Here is a 23100-nt window from a genome sequence, read left to right on the forward strand (position 1 = left end):
AGAAGATGTGTTTAGCAAAGGACAACACGGAGGAGAAGCTCTGTGTAAAGGCAGCCTGGTGTGGTAGAGCTGCCAGGTGCTGCCTGTAGTCTGTCCCATCATGGTAAAGCGAACACAGAGCATTTAAAAAAAAAAAAAAAGGACAAAATCCAGTACAAAAGAGCCTCTAGCAAACACATCAGGAACCCGATCATTTGTTCTTAAAAACACAGTACTAAGTGCCACAAAGCTTTCCCTCCAATCTACTACTAGAAAACACCCATGCCACGGCCCAGACCCAAAGGAGTCAGAGAAATAGAAACTTGTTCTTCAAAAAGAAGAGAGAGAGAAAGAGAGAGAGAGAGAGAAAGGGGGAGGAAAAAAAAGACAGCAGTACATAAAGTGCTTCTTTTTTAATGAAACAAATCCAAAAGATGTACAGTCAGGCTCAAGTTGTGCAGTCACGAGCACGTAGAAACAGACAAATAAAACGACAGAGTTCAGGACAGCTGGAGTTAACCCAGGACCAGGCTGGACTTGCCCCCGGGAGGATTTCTCCTGGATGGCACGGGGGCCGGGGCCACAGGACTGGGCACAGGGGCAGCGGGCACCGGCTTCTCTTCGCTTTGCCCCAGGTTGCCCTGGAAGTCTGTGTCCACATTTTCTAGAAAAAACAGAGAATGGAAATGAGCCTAATAACCATTTCTAGTTTAGGTGAAGAGTCCCAAGATCTTTCTCCTCATTGGATGGAGGATGGTTTGAAATGTATTGAAAAATTAATCCGGGTGTTGGTGGCTCACGCCTGTCATCTTAGCTACTCAGGAGGCTGAGATCTGAGGATAAAGGTTCAAAGCCAGCCCGAGCAGGAAAAGTCTGTGAGACTCTTATCTCCAATAAACCACTTGGAAAACCAGAAGTGGTACTGTGGCTCAAGTGGTAGAGCACTGGCCTTGAGCTGAAGAGCTCAGGGACAGCGCACAGGCCCAAAGTTCAGGACTCACGACCGACAGAAAGAAAAATAGAGAAAAAAAAGAAAAATTAAAAAACCACATTTAGGGGGCTGGGAAGGTGGCTCAGTGGTAGAGCGCTTGCCTTGCATGCCTGAGGCCCTGGGTTCAATTCCTCAGCACCACACAAGCAAAAAGAAAAAAGCCAGAAGTGGCGCTGTGGCTCAAGTGGTAGAGCGCTAGCCTTGAGCTGAAGAGCTGAGGGACAGTGCCCAGGCCCAGAATTCAGGCCCCACAACTGGACCCAAAAACAAAACAAAACAACAAAAACCACGTTTAGACCACTCAGAGCTTTGCACTGTTTTTGCCACATGCTTTTCATATGATCTTTTTAAAATTATACAAGCATATATGAGTAATAGAGGGGTTTTTTGTTTGTTTGTTTTTGATCCTGGGACTTAATTGAACTCAGACCTCAGCACCTGGTGCTGTCCTTGAGCTTCTTTTGCTCAAAGCTAACGCCTATCACTTGAGCCCCAACTCTAATTCCAGCTTTTTTAAGGTTTAAATACAGGAACTGAAAAACAAACATTTAGATTCTCCCTCCCTTTCTACTTCTGTCTCCCAAGTAGAAGTGATTCCAGGCATGCATCATCAAACCTGATCTTAGGTACTTCAAAAGTCTTGGTCTACCCTAATAATTCCAAAGCAGGGGCCTCAAAGGAAAATATTCGGACCAATATATAGACAGACAGAAATTTCATTTTAAGCTATTTATTGCAGTGCTGAGGATCAAACCCAGGGTCTTTGAGCATCAAAATAAACATTTTATCTACTCCTGACTTTTCTTTGGCACTGTAAGATAAGTGAACAAAGACAGCTTTGTCTTGAATACAAAAAAATGATTCATTGTAAGCATCAAAGAACTGGGACAAGAAGAAATGTAGTGGACAATCTAACTTTCTGAAGGAGGGAAAAGGCTTCTACCTAACCTTCCTGGATTTCTTTCTTTTTTTCTTTTGGTTGGTCTCGGGCTTGAACTGAGGGCCTGGGCTCTATCCTTGAGTTCCTTTTCCTCAAGGCTAGCATGCTACCACTTTGAGCCACAACTCCACTTCCAGTTTCCCCAGCTAACCACCAATTTCCTTCCCTGGGCTGACTTTCAACCACAGTCTTCAAATCTCAGCCTCCTGAGTAGCTAGAATTACAAAACGCCACCAGCACCCAGCTCTTTGTACTTTGTCGTACTGGGGATTGAACCCAGGGTCTTGCAAGTGCTAGGAAATCTTTTAACCATTGACTATATTCCCAACCTCTCATTATAGCTATTCCTATGTTTAATTATCCAAAAGGTCAAGAATTTCCCTTAAGCTGCACGCCGGTGGCTGATACCTGTCATCCTAGCTACTCAGGAGGCTGAGATCTGAGGATAAAGGTTCAAAGCCAGCCTGGGCAGGAAAGACCATGAGACTCCTATCTCCAATAAACCACTAGAAAACCGGAAGTGGCGCTGTAGCTCAAGTGGTAGAGCGCTCGCCTTGAGCTGCAGAGCTGAAGGACAGTGCCCAGGCCCAGAGTTCAAACCCCATGACCGACCCTAAAAAAAAAAAAAAAAAAAAAAAAGCATTTCCCTTATATCTAAACAAACCTGACCTTACTGAAGTAATGGTGCAGCAGGGCCACCAGCTGCATCATGGGAACTTTATGGCAAATGAGCTCAAGTTGCACCAGTCAGGGTCATAATGAACAGATGATAAAATTGGTGATCAGCAAAAAAAAAAATAAAGAGGGGGGGCTCAGTACAGTGGTGCATGCCTGTAACCCCAGTGCTGGCTGGGGGAAGGCCAACATTCCAGTGGCCAAGGTTCTGCCTGGCCGTCCCCATCTCCAGGTTGCTGTGGCCAGGCAGGTGGCTTAGTCCCTAAGTTAACCCCGTCACCCACTCTTCTAGCAGGCTCCCTCCCTATAAATACCCCTTCCTAACAATGGCAGCTGGCAGCTGCTGCTCTCTGTCCTGATGGAGTCAGCCTGCCAGTCTTTCCACATTAGACTCCCCTCTCAGACATGCGTGCTGTGCTTTATTCGGCCAAGACAGCTAACACCCGACACACTTAGGAGGCTGAGGCAAGAGGTTCTTGAGTTTGAGGCCAGCCTGGCTACACTTGGTGGAAAAATGCTTGCCTCGTGCAACACTCAGCTTCATCACCACCATAACCACCATGCCAGACAGCTGGCTCACACTGTCCTAGCCAGCACAAGCAAAGCTAGTGAATGACCTCATTCCAACAAATAAACTGGGCATGGTGGCATATACCCATAACCCAACTCCAAGGAAGCCTAGGTAGGAAGATTGAGATCTGAGGATTGATTGGGCAAAAACTAGAGATCTTATCTCAAACCAAAGCAGGGGAAAAAAAAAAGGCATACAACCCAGTGTGCTGTTTCCTTGAAGAAGAGGGGCAGGGAAGAGCATAATTACTCAGTAGATCTGATGACATGTTGTTTCTTTTTTTTTTTTTCTTTTTGGGTCCGGTCGTGGGGCCTGAACTCTGGGCCTGGGCGCTGTCCCTCAGCTCTTCAGCTCAAGGCTAGCACTCTACCACTTGAGCCACAGCGCCACTTCTGGCTTTTTTCTTATGTGGTGCTGAGGAATCGAACCCAGGGCCTCGAGCATGCAAGGCAAGTGCTCTACCACTGAGCCACCTTTCCAGCCTGTTGTTTCTTTCTTAGTCTCACAGGCTTTCCTGCCTGGGCTACTTTGAACCGCAATCCTCAGATCTCAGCCTTCTGAGTAGCTAGGATTATAGGTATGAGCCACCAGCACCCTGCTTCTTCTTTATTTATTTTTTTTGGCCAGTCCTGGGCTTGAACTCAGGGCCTGGGCACTGTCCCTGAGCTTCTTTTGCTAAAGGCTGGCACTCTACCACTTGAGCCACAGAGCCACTTCCAGCTTTTTCTGTGTATGTGGTACTGAGAATCCAACCCAGGGCTCTATGCATGCTAGGCAAGTACTCTACCACTGAGCCACCTTCCCAGCCCTCCACAAATCTTTAATTATATCCATTAGTTCAAATCAGGTCAACGGATTCTGGGGCTGGGGTGCAGCTCACTCTAGAAGACTTGCCTAAATGACCCAGGCTCATAGGTCTGGATCCTCAGTATCACAAAGAAAACAAAAGATTATCTGACCACTAAGTCCAGTGTAATTGAGGAAGATGAAAAGTAGTGCAACTAAAGCCTAGACTTACAAATGCCACTAAAGACCCACACAGTAACATATATCTTGGATCCAATATAAGCGTGACCTATTCTGCAAGGAGTGAGCCCAGACAATGTGCCCCGAGGCCCAGCAGCTCCTGCCTCCTGCCACCTTCAGGAGCACCATTCAAGAGGGCGAAGTGGTGGCTGGGAAGGTGGCTCAGTGGTAGAGTGCTTGCCTCACATGCATGAGGCCTTGGCTTTGATTCCTCAGCACCACATAAGTAGAAAAAGCCGGAAGTAGCGCTGTGGCTCAAGTGGTAGAGTGCTAGCTTTGAGCTGAAGAGCTGAGAGACAGCGCCTAGGCCCAGAGTTCAACCCCCACCACCGACCCAAAAAAAAAAAAAAAAAAAAAGAGGGCAAAGAGGAATTCAGTTCACACAGACTGGCTCACAAAAACCAACCATAGGGATGGGGCAAGAAAGATGTGCTATCCACACGCATGGGAATCTCACAGTGAACCCTCGTATTGCACAGTCAACATGTGCTAACAAAAAAGGCAATGGAAGAAAAGCCAGAAAGAAGCAGTATCTTCCTCAGGGCCATAGGCCCAGTGACTGCTACCTTCACCAGGAGACCTGACTGGTGGCTACAGCCCAACACCTGTAAACTCACACTTACACTCATCAGTAATTCCCTAGCACTTGTTAGAAGAGGTGCCAGCAAATACTTCAAAGGCTGAAAATAATTAAGTGGATGATTGCAGCTCATTTCCATCTGTAATTGGTAATGTGAATGGCTAACTGGAAACTTAAAAAACAACCCAGTGGGTAACGAAGGTCTGGCTGAATAAGCATCTCAGTATCAAATCAAATAAACCAATTTCATAAAATGAATGCTGTGAGTAGAGCTTGGGACACCAGAGCCTATTATAAAAAAAAGCTCTCAGCTGGGCGCCGGTGGCTCACGCCTGTAATCCTAGCTGAGATCTGAGGATCGTAGTTCAAAGCCAGCCCAGGCAGGAAAGTCCATAAGACTCTTATCTCCAATAAACCACTAGAAAACCGGAAGTGGCGCTGTGGCTCAAGCGGTAGAGCGCTCGCTTTGAGCTGAAGAGCTGAGGAACAGCGCCCAAGCCCAGAGTTCAAACCCCATGGGTGCTGGTGGCTCAAGCCTATAATCCTAGCTATTCAGGAGGCTGAGATCAGAGGATCCCAGTTTGAAGCCAGCCCAGACAAGTGTCTGTGAGACTCTTATCTCCAACAAATTACTAAAAAAAAAAACTGATCCAGGCTTCAGTGACTCACATCTATAATCCTAGCTACTCAGGAGGTTGAGATCTGAGGATCGCAGTTCAAAGCCAGTCTGGACAGGAAATTTCATAAGGCTCTTATCACCAATTAACCACCAGAAAACCAAAGTGGCACTGTGGCTCAAGTGGTAATTGTGCTAGCCTTGAGCTGATGAGCTCAGGGACAACACCCAAGCAGAGTTGAAGCCCCAGGACTAACAAAAAAAGAAAAGAAACGCTGAAAGTGGAGCTCATGTGGTAGAGTGAAAGTCTTGAGCAAAAGCTTAGAAACAGTGGGCTCTGAGTTCAAGTTCTAGGACCTGCACAAAAATAAATAAAAGCTCTCATAAAATAGCACAAGGGGCTGGGAATGTGGCCTAGTGGTAGAGTGCTTGCTTAGCATGCACAAAATCCTGGGTTCAATTCCTCAGCACCAGATAAACAGAAAATGCCAGAACTAGTGCTGTGGCTCAAGTGGTAGAGTGCTAGCCTTGAGCAAAAAGAAGCTCAGGGACAATACTCAGGCCCTGAGTTCAAGCCCCAAGACTGGCAAAATAAAAAATTTTTTTAATTACAAAAAAGATTAATGCATTACATTTTTTAAAAAAAAGGGGTCCCAGGGCTGGGAAGGTGGCTCAGTGGTAGAGCGCTTGCCTTGCATGCCTGAGGCCCTGGGTTCTATTCCTCAGCACCACATAAGCAAAAAGAAAAAAGCCGGAAGTGGTGCTGTGGCTCAAGTGGTAGAGCACTAGCCTTGAGCTGAAGAGCTAAGGGACAGTGCCCAGGCCCAGAGTATAAGCCCCATGACCGGACCCCCCAAAAAAAAATTTTTAAAAGGGTTCCCAATTGTTTATTCTAGTCCATATCTAGTATTTACCTCATTAAAAATAAAGCCAGATTTACTAATTTAATTTTCTCTCTACCCAGAGTATTTTTACAGTTGGGGCACATTCAGGTCTCTTTCCCCAGTACAAATTTTTTTAGGGGTGCCAGTCTTGAACTGAGGCCTAGGCCTTGTCCCTGAACTTCTTTTGCTCAAGGCTAGCGTTCTACCACTTGAGTCATAGCTCCACTCCCAGCTTTTTGGTAATTTAGTGAAGATAAGTCTCACAGACTTCTCTACTTGGGCTGGCTTTGAACCATGATCCTCAGCTTTCAGCTTTCTAAGTAGCTAGGATTACAGGTATGAGCTACCAGTACCTGGACACAATTATTTAGTTATTTGTTTCATTAAACAGGTTTATGTTTGAACTAAAAAGCTTATTAGAAACCTGAGAAATCCCAAGACATGAGTTGAATTAAAATTCTGATCTGTTCTAAAACTGACTACAAAATCAACAATTCAGGCTTCATAACTACTTCCACGGCTGGAGGCCTGGCTCAGAGGCAGAGTACCAGCCTAACAAACCCAAGTATTGCCAATTAAAGAAGAAAAAAAAAAAGTACTCACCATGAACATCTCCGTCTCCCTGGAAAAGAAAAAAATAAAATAAACAATGACTCCCTAAGTTAATGTGCAACACACATACAGAAGTCACAGCTGACCATGGATACATTAGGTCGAAATCCAATGTTCTTGACAGGATTAACTAAAGAAGCATATTAGGAATGGCCAGATCATTACAAAACTATACTTGTAAATTAGGTACACTGTGATTTCAAAATCTGTGCAGACATTGAAATCTCTCCCTGTCATTCTAGCTACTTAGGAGGCTGAGCACTGAGGATCACAGTTCAAAGCCAGCTGGAGCAGAAAACCACTCAGGAAAAGCCGGAAGTGGCACTGTGGCTCAAGTGGTAGAGGACTTGCCTTGAGCTGAAGAGCTGAGGGACAGCGCCAGGCCCAGAGTTCAGGCCCCATGACCGAACCCAAAAAGAAAAGAAAAAAAAAAAAAAAAAGATTTGAAAGACTTAGCAAACAAGGGAAGCTTAGTTTAGCTTTTCAACCCCACAGCCCTCAGCCTGTCTTCCCTTATGGTGTCCTTCTGACCTTCAGATCTAAGAAGTCTCCAGAGCTTGCTTCCGAGGTGTTCCTGCTCTGTGGTCCAGATGACTCCAAATCTTCCCTGCCACCACTAGACTTGGCACCTAGAAACCGAAATATGCTTTTTTGAGAAATACAACAGGAAGCCCTAAAACTAGCATATATGTGTTCCTGTATTAAGAAACATTAGTTAATGGCTCAAAAAATCCCAATCTGACTTCCTTAAATCCCCCTTGTAGACTCTCTGTATTGCCCATTTTTAAATATTCATTCATTCATTCATCCATTTGTTCATTCAATTATCTACAGAACTGAAGGACTTAAGAGTAAAGCTAGAGATAAAAGAGACTTCTGGGCAAGTGCTGGTGGCTCACGCCTGTAATCCTAGCTACTCAGGAGGCTGAGATCTGAGGATCGGGGTTCAAAGCCAGCCCGGGCAGGGAAGTGCAGCAAAATCCGTGAAACTTTTTTTTTTTTTTGGGGTACAGTCGTGGGGCCTGAACTCTGGGCCTGGGCACTATCCCTCAGCTCTTCAGTTCAAGGCTAGCGCTCTACCACCTGAGCCACAGCACCACTTCCGGCTTTTTTTCTTTTTGCTTATGTGGTGCTGGGGAATCGAACCCAGGGCCTCAGGCATGCAAGGCAAGCGCTCTACCACTGAGCCACCTTCCCAGCCCAAAATCCGTGAAACTCTTATCTCCAATAAACCACCAGAAAATCGGAAGTGGCACTATAGCTCAAGTGGTAGAGCGTTAGCCTTGAGCTGAAGAGCTGAGGGACAGTGCTCAGGCCCAGAGTTCAAGGCCCATGACTGACCAAAAAAAAAAAAAAGAGAGAGACTTCTGGGCAGGTGCTGGTGGCTCACACCTGTAATCCTAGCTATTCAGGAGGCTGAGATGTGAGGATTACAATTCAAAGCCAGCCCAGGCAGGAAAGTCCATGAGACTCTTATCTTCAACTAACCACCAGAAAACCAGAAGTGGTATTATAGCTCAAAGTGGTACCGTGCTAGCCTTGAGCTGAAGAGCTCAGCAACAGAACCCAGAACTTGAGTTCAAGCCCCACAATGGGGGGGAGGGGGGGGGGAGGAGGGAAAGAGGGAGAGGAGAGAGGGAGAAAGAGAGGGAGGGAGGGAGAGGGAAGGAGGGAGGGAGGAAGAGAGGGAGGGAGGGAGGGAGAGAGAGAGAGAGAGAGAGAGAGAAAGGAAGGGAAAAAGAGAGACTTAGTAAGTCAGGCCAGGTTAACTCAAGTAGCTCTCAGGCTGGTCTTGAACTCCTACTTTTCCAGGCTCAGACTCCTGAGGCTGACTCTCCTGATGCTACACCGCCTCTGGCTAGACTGTGCCACCTGTTCATTCCTATTAAGCTAGGCTTTGTTGGCCAGCACAAAACCAGCAGTCACAGCTAAAAGCAGTACCTGTCGGCTTGGCCCAGGAAGGAGGGTTTTCTTCAGGTGTCCCAAAGATGTTAGAGGCCATTTTGTTCTTCCTCACTGGCTGTTCCGTTGGTTCATCGAAGCCTAAGGAGAAATTGGATCCACCGCCCGGAGGCCGCAAAACCCTACAAATAATGGTGAAAAGTTCATTCCAGATCCTACTGAAACATTTCTGGTCCTAAATATTTCCTAACAACCTTCATTTCCCTCACCCATTGACCCCTGCCACCCCCCCGCAAAGAGCTGCTAATGAGAAAAAAAGAATTGACTCAGCTCAGCACAAGTTCAATGCTGCTATTAAAACACTACATACTGCTTTATAGCTTTTCCCACTTATTCACTGCTTTACCAATTTTCAGTTTACAGCTGGAACTGCCCAAGTGTCATCCCAGAGCTCAGCCTGCTTGGTGTCCCATCTTTCAGAAAGGGGGAGACTAAGGGACCTCGCCCTTGGGAAGTTCGGAAACAGATGCTGTGATTGATCTAGTCCTGGGAAAAGCATTTCTAGGCGGGAGCTGGTGGTTCTACATCTGTAGAGCAAGATACTGAGGAGGCTGAGAAGATCATTTGAGTTCAGGAGTTAGAGACCAGCCTGAAAAACATTTATCATGATTAAAAAAAAAAAAGCCCTCAGCCTCACTAGCTGCGCTAACTCCTTCCCCTAACACCCTCCCCAACGACGGACACTAGACTTCGGCGGACACTAGACTTCCTCTGCTCCAGGTGCTCTTTGAACTCTCGAACTCTCATCTTCCACCACCTTTTTGTCTTGGTGCTGGCCACGGTAAAATCCTCTAGAAGGCAGCTCACACCTGTAATCCTCGCTATGCAGAAGACTGAGATCTGGTTCAGAGCCAGCCCAGGAACTATTTTTTTTTTGGGGGGGGGGGAGTCATGGGGCTTGAACTCTGGGCCTGGGCACTGTCCCTGCACTCTTCAGCTCAAGGTGAGCACTCTACCGCCACAGCGCCACTTCACTTCTGGTTTTCGAGTGGTTTATTGGAGGCAAGAGTCTCTCGGACTTTCCTGCCCTGGCTGGCTTTAAACCACGATCCTCAGATCTCAGCCTCCTGAGTAGCTGGGATTACAGGCGTGAGCCATCAGGGCAGGGCTAGGAACTAAATTTTTTGCTAAACCCCTCAGCAAAATAACCAGCAAATAGGAGGGCTGGAGGTGTGGCTCAAGTGGTAAAGGGCCAACCCAGGTAGGCCCAGGATTCAAGAGAATCATGGTTTAAAGTGGGCCCAGGAAAACAAAGTCTGGAGACTCTTTTCTCCACTAAATTACAAAAAAAAAAAAAAAAAAAGCCAGAAACGGAGCTGTGCCTCAAGCGGTAGAGCATTACCTTGACCAAAAGAAGTTCAAGGGGGCTGGGAAGGGGGGCTCAGTGGTAGAGCGCTTGCCTTGCATGCCTGAGGCCCTGGGTTCGATTCCTCAGCACCACATAAGCAAAAAGAAAAAAGCCAGAAGTGGTGCTGTGGCTCAAGTGGTAGAGCGCTAGCCTTGAGCTGAAGAGCTGAGGGACAGCGCCCAGGCCCAGAGTTCAGGCCCCACGACCGGACCCAAAAAAAAAAAAAAAGTTCAAGGACAGTACCTAAGGCCCTGAGTTCAAGCCCCAGTACCCACCCACCCCATCCCCAAAAAAATCCTCATTTGTCTGCCAGGGAAAAGAAAGCCTAACATGTTTGGGGGTCCCAGAAATTTGAGAGGAAAGAAGAAACATGATTCTTTTTACTCAGATTAGGAAATAAATGCAATTGGAAACAAGAATATTACTTGTTTGCTTATTTGAATGGAAATGATGAGGAAAAAGCCAACTTAATTCAGCATTTTATTACGTTATAAACTCCTAGGATTGCAGGTGTGAGCCCCAGCGCCCAGCTAAACTCACACACACTATCTAAACAGCACTTTGTGAGTTGCTTAGCCTCTCTTATGCTGGAGTAAGGGTAATAGTATCTGTCTCAGAAGACTATTATTACAGGAGTATCATATATAATCTGGAATATGGCAATCATGTACATGAGCTGTTATTATAACCATATAAATGTCACCACAGTGTTATCTAGGTTCCCTCTTACTGAAGGGATATTAGGTGAATTTTAATGTTTTATATTTTGTAGCTTGTTTTAATCATTAAAAAAAAAAAAAAAACACCTCATGATCTTGTGCTTGCTAAGCAGGTGCTCTACCACTGAAGCCACATCCCCAGCCCTTTCTGCTTTAGCTATTTTTTAGATATGGTCTTTTGTCAGGACCAGCCTTTTATCCTCCAACCTAGGCCTAATGTGTAGCTGAGATTACAGGTGTGCACCACCATACCTAATGTGTTTGTTCAGATGAGGGTTTCACTAATATTTTGCCCAGGCTGGCTTCAGAGATCTTCCAGATCTTAGACACCTCACCTGGCTTAGCTGTTTTGTGGTTGTGGTGGTGGTAGTGGTGGTTTTGTTTTTGGTCAGTCATGAGGCTTGAACTCTGGGCCTGGGTGCTGCCCCTGAGTTCTTCAGCTCAAGGCAAGCGCTCTACCACTTGAACCACAGGCCACTTCTGGTTTTCTGGTGGTCTCTTGGAGATAAGAGTCTCGTGGACTTTCCTGCCAGGGCTGGCTTTGAACCACGATCCTCAGATCTCAGCCTCCTGAGTAGCTAGGATGACAGGTGTGAGCCACCAGTGCCCAGCTGCACCACCTCTTCTGACAATAAGACTTTTCCCACACAGCTCATTCTGGATCCCCAGACAGAAATCCTGGCTTCTCAGTTCCCTTAGGTAAATGCTGGCACCCTGGCCTTTGCCCTTCATTGGACTCATATTGTCCCACCTTCCTCTACTTCCTTTTGTGCCAGACTTCCCAGTTCTGCAAATGCAAGGCTTGTCACACAAACTCTGCCCTCTGGCAATATGGCCTCTTCTTGAACAGATGTAGACGCTCCTAACCACCTCCCTCATCAGTCCAGTCCTGCTGCTTCCTCTGCTCTGAGGCTAATCTCCACGTGGGAACTTTCCCTGGCCTGCTCCCTCCTGCCTGGAGCACTGTCCAGGCTTCCAGTGCCTTTTCAAACTCCCAATATAGCTTTTCAAACCGCCTCCTCCAGAAGGTCTGAGTGGAGTCAGGGAGGCGCGGCAGGGGTGGGGTTAGAGCTCCGGGGAGTCTCCAGTCTCTGTAAAAGACCAGCCAGGAAATTCTGGCTTTGTGAACCAAGTCTTCCTGAAACATTCCCTGACTGTCCTGTGGCCCTGACAGCCACAGAAACCGCGAAGATGAGTGTGGTTCATCTTCATAGCTTTGTTTTCCTCAGTAACAAAATGGTGTTGGTGTTATTGTTTTTAACCACTTATCAGTGGAAAAATCATGCAGAGTTCCGGTCCTTCAAACACAAGGAGGCTTGGTGGGGCGTGCAGGTGGTTAGATAGAGTGCTGAGCTTGGCTCTGGTTAGTTCAAGAGCCTAGTGTCGATTGTGTGCATGTTTGGACATGTCACAATGAAACCCTCTGGGCACAATGTAGGCTAACAAAAAAAACATAAAAAGTTGAAATAAAAAGTTTCTTACACACACACACACACACACACACACACACACACACACACACGAAGAGCCTACAGTTGGAGCAGAGGGAGCCCCAAGCAACTCTAAATAATGCCTGGTATTATGAATCCTCTGTGGCGCGAAGGCTGATGATAACAAGGGCTGCAAGGGCTTGGGGGGGGGGGGGGTGTCACATATGAAGCCAGAATTTCTCTTTAATCAGAATTTCTCTGATTAAGCTAGTCCCTCTATACATACTAATGTCTGCCTTTAGTAAAATGCACTATTCACTTCATGCTAAAGAAAAATTTCACTCAGGTGGGCGTGGTGGTGCACAACTGTAATCTAAGCACTTGCACTCAGGACACTAAGGCAGGAAAATTGGGACTCCACTGCATTCCTTTATTAAAGGTGAAATGTTTATAAAGTCTCAGATATTCAATATCCACTTAGATTAAATTCATCACATACGTGTGTTCAGGCAAGTATTTATAAAATAAAGATTATAAAATAAAGGTGATAATTTTATATTAACATAAAGATTCTTAACAAGTCTTCTCTTAGGGTAAAATCTGAAAGGAGTATTTTTTTTTATCATTTATAGCATTTATCAACAAATCAATATCAACTTGCTTCACTCGGGATTTAGAGTGATTTTCTTTGCTAATTAATCATAATTGAAAACCCTCATAATTTATTTTAGCCAGATGAGACTCTTTAGAAACCCTAGTGTGCTTAGAAATATTTCTGGCAAGGGGTGGGGGTGGGGGAAGGAATGGGGAGCAAGAATGAGGCACTGGCATCCAAACATCAGCTTAAAAGCAAGTCAAAGCTCTGTCTAGTCCAACTTCCACAGGTCCGCTGGGCTCCTCCAGCAACAGCAGGTAATACTAACGCGGATGACGTCAGTGTTGTTGAGCCCATTTGAAATAGCAAGATCCCCAAACAAAGGATTTGATCCTAAGACAAAGTACTCCAGTTTTATTTTTTAATATTTCTTTCCAAACCACAAACACAGTAACTACATCAGGACTACCTAGTGAAGACTTACCAAAAATGTGGTATTATACATAACATTGTTTAAAAAAAAAAAAAAAAGACTTCTGTCTTCTCCCTTTAAACCCTAGAGTTTCCACATGATCGTTGCAGATCACTGCCACCATACTAAATTTGTAATGAGGTTACAGAGGCAGAAGAGTGTTACTGGAAAACAGAAGTTTAGGAGAATTAGGTGGGATCACAAAAGAAAGGAAGAAAGTAAATGCAACCACAATGCTACCAATACCTAGACAATACTGGACGGAGACTGATGACAAAGATGAGTTAAAATATTAATTTTGCAGAAATGAAAATGTCTCACGTTTCAAATGTGTGTGTGTGGGGGGGGGAAGCAGAAGGATTCATTTGACCCAGGTATTGAAATTCTTTACAGAGCATTAAACTCAACTCAACCCCAAAGGATGAAACCCCAGATGCCACATTATCATTCTAACAACTGAAGTTTGACCAGCAGAAAGTTGACCTCTTCACACAAAATGGAAAAGCAAGGCTCAGTTTGTCCCAGTGTACTGATAAAATTATCTCATTGGAAGGATGACCACAAAAGAGGGAGTGACCAGTGTTCTCCTGGGTCTGTTCCACTGAAGTTCTCCATTCTCCTTGTAATCTACAATTTCGGTTTCTTCAATCTTATCCTCTTCCCTACGTTGTAAAACTGAAAGGAGTGGAGGTGCAAGGGACGATCCCTTCCGTGCTTCCTCCTGAGACTCCTCTGACGAGGCTGCTTTTTGTTTCCAAGTTCTCTAACCCCTGTGAGATATTGCTATTTCACGTCTGTCTTCTTAGCCCCACAAAATGGCTCCCTTTGTGCTAACCCCAAGGTTAGCCACACAAGACTGCAGATCCTGATCAATGGACAACAGTTCCCAAAAAGTGAAATCTAAGCTTCCTTTAAGCTTTAAGGAAAGACCCCAGAGATGCCTATAGAAGATCTTAAAGAACAGGGTGCTATTAGCTGAGACAATGTGGCCACCTCCACACAACCCAAACCCTTCCACCAAGTTAAGACAGGGTTTCGTAAAGGGTTCCTGGTCCAAACTGCGTGTCCAGTGCCCCTCCCCAAAACGCAGTGGGATGAATGGCCAGAAGGGCCCCCCCCCCCTTCCCAGATGGAGATACCACGGAAGAGACAATGGATATCTTCCCCGGCCCCGCCCAAGAACAGGAAACCTCCCACTGCAAGGGAACGGGGTGGGGGGCCAGGGATGAACTCATCTGGCAAACGTCAAAGACCCAAGTCAAGGGGCTGGCATACACGGACCGGGGTCGGAAGGTCTGAGCGCAGAAACCCCGCACACTGGCTGGCTCGGTGCCCCCTGCGCTCGGAGCTGGGCGCCGGGAGGGGGCAGGAGACGGGGGTCTCTCCTTTGTTAGGAGAGGAGAGGCACTCGGGAGAGGAGAAAGACCGTGAGGTCCCGGACGGGAGTTGCGCGTCGCGATGTCCAGCCTCCCCTGACCACAGATGCACCTGTCGGGCAGGCCAGGGCAGGGGGGGGGGGGACACCGCCGGGGCAGGAGCCAGGCCGACCGGGCAGATCCCGTCGCAGGATCAGATCGTTGAGCCCAAGCTCGGGGCCAGCACCCGTCGGGAGTCCACACACGGCCAGGAGCGCGTGGTCCGGGGGTGGGACAAAGGGGCCCGGCCGCGGCGCCCCGCAGGCCCCGGGGACCAAGTCCACCACCCTGGGCAGGAAGCGAGCCCTCCCGCGCGTTACACCCCAAACCTGCAGCCGCGCTGCCCGAAAACGGGGGTCCCCCCCCACCCACCCCGCCGGCCCCGGCCCACCCCCACCCCCGGCCCCCGCTCCGTGGAAATGAATGGGAAGCCGAGGGATCGGGGCGGGGCCGGCGCAGCCAGCGAACCCGGTGGCACAAAGCCGCCCGCGGCCGCGCTCGGCCGCCCGCGCGCCCCGCACGCACGTTACCGACAACGACCGGCACCGGCCGCCCGCGCCGCCCGCCCGTCCCGCCCCGCCCCGCCCGCAGCCGCCCTCCGGCCCCTCAGCCCCCTCCGGCTCTGGGGCCGCCCGGCGCCTCCGCTCCCCGCGCCTCACCCCCGGCGCCTCACCGGGAGCTGTTCCTGCTGTTGGGATCCACACCCTTGAAGGTGGTCGTGGTGGTCATGGCGCCGAAGGAACGAGGTAGGCTGGCGCGGAAAACGAACGCTGAGAAGACAGGACCCGAGGGGCGCAGGGAAGCTCCGGACCCACAGCCAGCAGCCGCTGCAGGAGCCTCCGCCACCGCCTGCCTGCTCGCTCCGACGCTGCCTTTATTGGGCTCTTAAGCCCCGCCCCCTCCCCAACACTATTGGTCTATTCAAATAAATGATTTTGATCCTATTGGTGTCCGGCGGTGCCAAGCACCGTACGGCGTTTTGACGGGCTGCGGAGGGCACGGCTTGACCTAAGCCCGCCCCCTTCGTGGACAGAAAGTATACGGATGTTCTCCCCTCCCCCGCCCCAAAATCTCGGATGATGATTGGTGGGTGATCGGACTGGAGGTGATTTTATCCAACGCTTAGTAGACGTCGTGCTCCCTGTCACCTGGAAAGTTACCTGGCGTGAGGAAAGTCTCGCTCAGAGGGACTTACCACTGGCACACCTAGAGCAGATTTCTCATGGTTAACGTGCGCTCACTAACCTTACCTTTTTGCTAGAATAGTAAGGGCACCCTTCCTAAGGGTTTAAAAAAATGACTGCTACTACCTTTATTGAGCACCTACTGTGTGTCCCATTTGGAAACGTTTCAAAGCAGTCCCAAGACAGGCGCACTATGAGTCAGCAACAGAAAGCATGCCAAGTGATCTCTCTCTAAACGTCTGGAGATGCCTTACATTTTAATGTCACTACTTAGCTGTAATGGGTGGTGCGTGAGTTGCTCCAAATTTAGGGTCTGGTTCTAAAGCCTGTTAATGCCGGGTAAGGGGGAATGGCCTCATTCCCTGCTACCAAGCTGATCAAGCAGACCCCAGGCTTCTGCAGCTGTTTATAGCTTTTAAGTCATGACTCTTCCACCTGTCTGAGTAAATCTATCCCTGCAACAAATGCAGACACACTTGGAGGACTCAGGCATGACTGTTTACAAAGCCATAATAGAGAAGTCTTGAGCAAAGGAGAAGAAGCAGGTGATAGATAACCCTTTTCTCATGTCATGCATATTTCTTCAAAGCAGATGCCTTTCTGAGTTGCAGTATTTCCATAGAAGCTGAACTACATTCCTTCGGATCTCTTCCAGGCAATTGGAAGTTTGTATTCCAGGTAATTTGGAAGTTGGAGTTCACTATTGTCCCTTTGTAGGCTTTCAGGAAAAGCCACAAGGATGGTCCTCACTTCGAGAACCCAAGCTCATTAAACCTAAATTTCCCAAAGCTAAAAAATTTAAAAATCAGATCAATCTAGTCAGTGAGAATATGCTCCTTAGGAAGCCTGTAGTTATTGAGTAGGTCACAGTAGTAGTCTGGAGATTGCTAGTTTGGTCTCTGTTGGTAGAAATCTAGATTCCCAAAGAATGTTGCCAGGCACTGCTGGTTCATGCCGGTAATACTTAGGAGGCTGAGATATGAGGACAGTGGTTGGAAGCCAGCCAGGACAGAAAAATCCTTGAGACTCTTTATCTCCATTGAAACAGGAAAAAGCCAGAAGTGGAGGTGTGGCTCACGTGGTAGAGTACTAGCCTTGAGCAAAAGAACTAAGCAATCTAGCTTTACTAAAATATGATTTTTAAAGGACATGGGCTGGGAAGGTGGCTCAGTGGTAGAGCGCTTGCCTTGCCTGCATGAGGCCCTGGGTTTGATTCCTCAGCACCACATAAGCAGAAAAGGCCAGAAAAGTGGCACTGTGGCTGCTAGCTTTGAGCTGAAGAGCTGAGGGACAGCACCCAGGCCCAGAGTTCAGGCCCCATGACCAGCAAAATAAATAAAAAATTTAAATAGTCTAGTGCTGGAGGTTCATCCCTATAATTCTAACTACTCAGGAGGCTGAAATCTGAGGATTGTGGTTAAAAGCCAGCCCAGGCAGGAAAGTCTATGAGACTTTTTTTTTTTCTGGTCCTGGGGCTTGAACTCTGGGCCTGGGTACTATCCAGGAGCAGCTTTTGCTCAATGCTAGCACTGTACCACTTGAGCCACAATGCCAGTTCGGGCTTTTCCAGGATAAACTGGAGATAAGAGTCACACAAACTTTCCTGCCTGAGTTGGCTTGGAATTCAGATCCTCAGATCTCAGCCTCCTGAACCACTATCCCCTCCGAGTCTTGAGATTCTTTTTTTTTTTTTTTTTTTTTTTTTGGGGGGGGGGTCCGGTCGTGGGGCCTAAACTCTGGGCCTGGGTAAAATAAAAAAATAAAGTGCTGTTTTATGGTCATAAGTGCTTTGAAAACTGAGTAAGTAAATAGGTCTAAAGAAAGTACTTCATCTAACATTCATCAAAACAAGTCATTTTTATTATCAAACTTATTAGAAAGTAATCATAAGCCAGATAGAGGTGGCTCCTGACTGTAACCTTAGCTATTCAAAAAGCTGAGATCTGCCAGGGGCCAGTGCCTCACGCCTGTAATACTAGCTACTCAGGAGGCTGAAATCTGAGGGTCGAGGTTCAAAGCCAGCCCAGGCAGGAAAGTCCGGGCAGGAAAGTCCATGAGACTCTTATCTCCAATAAACCACTAGAAAACCAGAAGTGGTGTTGTGGTTCAAGTAGTAGAGCACTAGCCTTGAGCTGAAGAGCGCGTGGATGGCACCCAGGCCTAGAGTTCAAGCCCAAGGATTGACCAAAAAAAAAAAAAAAAAAAAAAAAAGCTGGGATCTGAGAATCATGGTTGAAGCCAGCCTGGGCAGGAAAATCCCTGAAACACTTATCTCCAATTAACCAGCAAAAATCCAGAAATGGAGCCATGACTCAAATAGTAGAGCACCAGCACCAATGAAAAAGGTCTAGCAAGAAAAAAAAAAAGTCTCATGGACTTTCCTGCCCTGGCTGGCTTTGAACTGTGATTCTCAGATCTCAGCCTCCTGAGTAACTAGGATTATAGGCAGGAGTCATAGCATACAGATCTTTTTTTTTTTTTTGTCTTGAACTCTGGGCCTGGGTACTGTCCCTCAGCAATTCAGCTCAAGGCTAGCGCTCTACCACTTGAGACAGCACCACTTCTGGTTTTCTGAGTGGTTTATGGGAGATAAGAGTCTCGTGAGGGGCTGGGAAGGTGGCTCAGTGGTAGAGCGCTTGCCTTGCATGCATGAGGTATAAAAAGAAAAAAGCTGGAAGTGGCGCTGTGGCTCAAGTGGTAGAGCACTAGCCTTGAGCTGAAGAGCTGAGGGATAGTGCCCAGGCCCAGAGTTCAGGCCCCACAACCGGACCCAAAAAAAAACAAAAGTCACATGAGCTGCACGCCCAAGCCCAGACTTCAAGCCCCATGGCCGTGAGCTAGCGGCACACAGCATATCTTTTGTTGTTGTTGTTGGTTGTAGGACTTGAACTCTGGAACTCTGGGCCTGGGCACTGTTGCTCAGCTCTTCAGCTCAAGGCTAGTGCTCTACCACTTGAGCCACAGGGCCACTTACGGTTTTCTGGTGGTTTATTGGAGATGAGTCTCCATAGACTTTCCTGCTTGAGCTGGCTTTAATCTTCAGATTTTAGCCTGAGTAGCTAGGATTACAGGTTGGAGCCACCAGCACCTGGCCAGCACAGAGCTCTTTAGTTTCTTAGATAGTCTCATTGTAGAGCCTACGCAAGTCCTGAACATGTGATCCTTCTACCTGGGTGGATTATAGGCTACCACTCTGCTGGGCTCACTTTTTTGTTTTTATGCAAATAAATTTCTAGGGCTGTCTCTCCTAATAGCACACTTTTCTCTTTTTTGATAAAGATGCAGCTAAAAAAAGGATGGACAGATGGATACTATATTTGGCTTTTAAAGTGATGAACTTAGAATATATGTTAATATGGGTGGTTAAATCACAAGTAATACACTTAAGGGCTACTCAGCAAGATTGGTATTAAGAGGTAATGTTTGTAGAAATTCTTCTCATTAGAGCATGCATTAATTTAGTCACTTAACCAAGTTAAAAAGCACATAACCACCAAAGTTAAAGCGCATACACTGAGCTGGGGTTGAAGCATAGCTTAGTGCTAGAGTTGGCAAATGAAGGTTCCTGGGTTTGGTCTACACCAGGCACCACACACACACACACACACACACACACACACACACACACACACACACACACACCACACACACACACACACACACACACACACACACACACACACACACACACACCACTCCAAAACCTAAATTGTTGATTATAAGCAGTTGCTATTGTAATTCAAAAGCAGTCAAACACTACAGCTCCCCACAGTTCAGCCTGATCTGTGTGTACTGGATCACAGTAAAAACAAAACAGTAGTTCTAGCCAGGTGCTAAAACTACTCAGGAGGTTGCGATCTGAGGATCAGTTTCAATATATCCTGGGTAGGAAAATCTATGAGAGTCTTAACTGCAATTAACCAGCAAAAAACCAGAAGTAGAGAGGTGACTCCAGTGGTAGAGCACTAGTCTTGAGCACAGAAAATAAGTGATAGTGCCCAGGCTCTGAGTTCAAGTCCCAGCAAAACAGAACTGGCCTTTAAGGTTCATTTCAACTCGACTGTAGAATTAGGGAGAGCAAATTCCAAAAGTCCAATGTCTATTGCCTTTTTTTTTGGGGGGGGGGAGGAGGGAGTCAGTTCTGGGGCTTGAACTCAGGGCCTGGGCACTGACGCTGAGCTTCTTTTGCTCAAAGCTAGCACTCTACCACTTGAGTCATAGTTCCATTTCCAGCTTTTTCTGTTTCTGTGGTACTAAGGAATTGAACCCAGGTCTCCATGTATGCTAGGTGAGCACTCTACCACTAAGCCACATTCTCAGCCCTCCAAGAGACTCTTATATCCAATTATCCATCAGAAAATCTGAAGTGGAGCTATGGTTCAAAGTGGTAAAGTGCTAGCCTTGAGTGAAAGAGCTCAAAGACAATCCCTAGGACCTGAGTTCAAGCCCCAGAACCTACAAAAAGTCTCGAGGTATTTCCTGCCTGGGCTGGCTTCAAACCGTGATCCATGTCTATATATAAAACATGGCTTACGGCTGGGAAGGTGACTCAGTGGTAGAGCGCTTGCCTTGTATGCATGAGGCCCTGGGTTTGATTCCACAGTACCACATAAGCAGAAAATAAAAAAGCCAAAAGTGGTGCTAGGGCTCAAGTGGTAGAGTGCTAGTCTTGAGCTGAAGAGCTGAGGGACAGCACTCAGGCCCAGAGTTCAAGCCCCATGACTGGACGCCCCAAAAAACTTTTTTTTTTAAATGGCTTAGTCTACATTTTTTTCCCCTCAATTTTATGCTACGTGTGTGTGTGTGTGTGTGTGTGTGTGTGTGTGTGTGTGTGTGTGTGTGTGATGGGGCTTGAACTCTGGGCTTGGGCACTGTCCCTGAGCTGTTTGTTCAGCTCAAATCTAGCACTCTACCACTTGAGCCACAGCACCATTTACAGTGATTTATTGGCAATTAAGAGTCTCACAGATTATCCTGCCCAGGCTGGCTTTGAACCGCAGTCCTCAGATCTCACACTCCTGAGTAGCTAGAATTACAGGCATGAGCCACTGACACCCAGCTTCTATGCTACTTTTCTTAACTAAAGGAAAAGTAAAAACAAAACAAAAAAGCAACCTGCCAATCAGCATTGATCTTCTGGAGATGAATTTAGCTTCTTTTGCAAAAATAAAACTAAAAACTCAAATTAACAAAGACAGGTCCAGAAAGGTGTGGGGACATTTTTCCTTTAGCATTCCAAATTCTATAACTTGTAGCCCAGTTAGCTGCAAAATATGTGATTGAAACATGAATTATAAAGCAAATATATGACAATTCTTAGACTTTAAGAGCTTCCCAGAGGCCACAGAATTAACTTCCAAAATGACCCATGTCACATGTCACTACTTACAGGGAAATAACACTCCACATTCCAAACAACAGATTAAATTCCAACCTGTTTATATGTACTGTTCTAATTATGTTTCACCCAGAATAACTCTTTTCACTAGCTAGCCACTAGAAAAGCCAGTCTCAGTGTGGCACATATGTATTTGCTACATACAGAACTTGACCTTTGAGTCATCGCCTTCAGATCATCACTTAAGTACTTTGCTTTTGTTTTTTTGTCTGTTATGGGGCTTGAACTCTGGGCCTGGGCCCTGTCCCTGAGCTCTTCAGCTCAAGGCTAATTTAAGCATTTTTTTTTTAAGCCTAAAAGTTACTTATGCTGGAGGCCCAAGCCTGTATTCCTATCTACTCATAAGGGTGAGATCTGAGGATCATAGTTCAAAGCCAGCTAGAGCAGGAAAGTTTATGAGACTTACCTCCAATTAGCCACCAAAAATCTGGAACTTGAGCTGTGGCTCAAGCATTAGAGTGCTTGCATTAAGCAGAAAAATCTCAGAGTACCCAGAACCTGAGCTCAAGCCCCAAGACCAGAACACACACACATAATAACTATGCATTGGGTGGGGGGGAGGGGGGAGGGTGGGGAGAGAGGTGAAGGGTAAACAAAGGAGGAGGCTGCAATGCTTGGTAAGAAATGTATGCATTATCCTGCCCATGTAATTGTAACCCCTCTGTACAGTATGTTCTCAAATAAAATAAAATAAAAAAAAAAAAGAACTATGCAACTTGTGGGCAAGGATGGGAGGGGAAACTAAGGGAAAGTGAAGTGGTGACACTGTCCAAAAGCATTATACGCATTATAGGGCTGGGAAGGTGGCTCAGTGGTAGAGCACTTGCTTTGCATGCATGAGGCCCTGGGTTCGATTCCTCAGTACCACATAAGCAGAAAAAGAAAAAAGCTGGAAGTGGCACTGTGACTCAAGTGGTAGAGCCCTAGCCTTGAGCTGAAGAGCTGAGGGACAGTGCCCAGGCACAGAGTTCAGGCCCCACAACCGGCCCCCCCCAAAAAAAAATTATACTCATTATAATCGCATTCATGACTTAGGGAATAATAACCTCTCTGTACAACACTCTAATAACAAAACTGGCTCACATGTATAATCTTAGCTACTCCCAAGTTAGCTAGCTCCCTTCATTGAGCTAGTATAAAACATGTGCTTAGTATATAAATATGGTTTGATATTCAGCATGGCAAAAACTTTCATCTACCTCACCAGGTTATGATAGAAAATATCCATAATCCCACTAACTCAATAGTTTGAGGCAGGACAATCAACAGTTCAGGCCAGCATGGGCTAAACTCAAAAAAAAAAAAAAAAGACTGTCAGCCAGCCAACAGTGGCTCACACCTATAATCCTTACTACTCAGGAAGCTCTCTACAGATTGTGGTTCAAAGCTAGCCCAGGTAGGGAATTCTATGAGACTCCTGTCTCCAATTAACCACTAAAAAGCAGGAAGTGAAACTGTGACTCACCCTTGAGTAAAAAAGCTAAATGAGCCAAGTGTCGGTGGCTCACGCCTGTCATCCTAGCTACTCAGGAGTCTGAGATCTGAGGATCACAGCTCAAAGCCAGCCCAGGCAGGAAAGTCTGTGAGACTCTTATCTCCAATAAACCATTCACAACCAGAAGTGGTGCTTTGGCTCAAGGGGTAGAGCGCTCACCTTGAGCTGAAGAGCTCAGGGGACAGTGCCCAGGCCAAGTTCAAGCCCC

General features: G+C 46.8%; 1 protein-coding gene across 1 annotated transcript; it reads right to left on the reverse strand.

Annotated features, from left to right (window-relative positions):
- Nucleotides 1-377: 377 nt before the first annotated feature.
- Nucleotides 378-15670, reverse strand: Jpt1 (Jupiter microtubule associated homolog 1). Its single transcript, XM_042702692.1, has 5 exons — nt 15489-15670; nt 8816-8958; nt 7406-7503; nt 6866-6884; nt 378-643 (listed from the first exon to the last, which is right to left on the reverse strand). Exons 1-5 carry the CDS (start codon nt 15542-15544, stop codon nt 495-497), a joined length of 465 nt encoding a protein of 154 aa, XP_042558626.1. The 5' UTR covers nt 15545-15670; the 3' UTR covers nt 378-494.
- Nucleotides 15671-23100: the final 7430 nt, after the last annotated feature.

Source organism: Dipodomys spectabilis, unplaced genomic scaffold, assembly GCF_019054845.1.
Source record: "Dipodomys spectabilis isolate Male_0828 unplaced genomic scaffold, ASM1905484v1 ptg000329l, whole genome shotgun sequence".
Lineage (NCBI taxonomy): Eukaryota > Metazoa > Chordata > Mammalia > Rodentia > Heteromyidae > Dipodomys > Dipodomys spectabilis.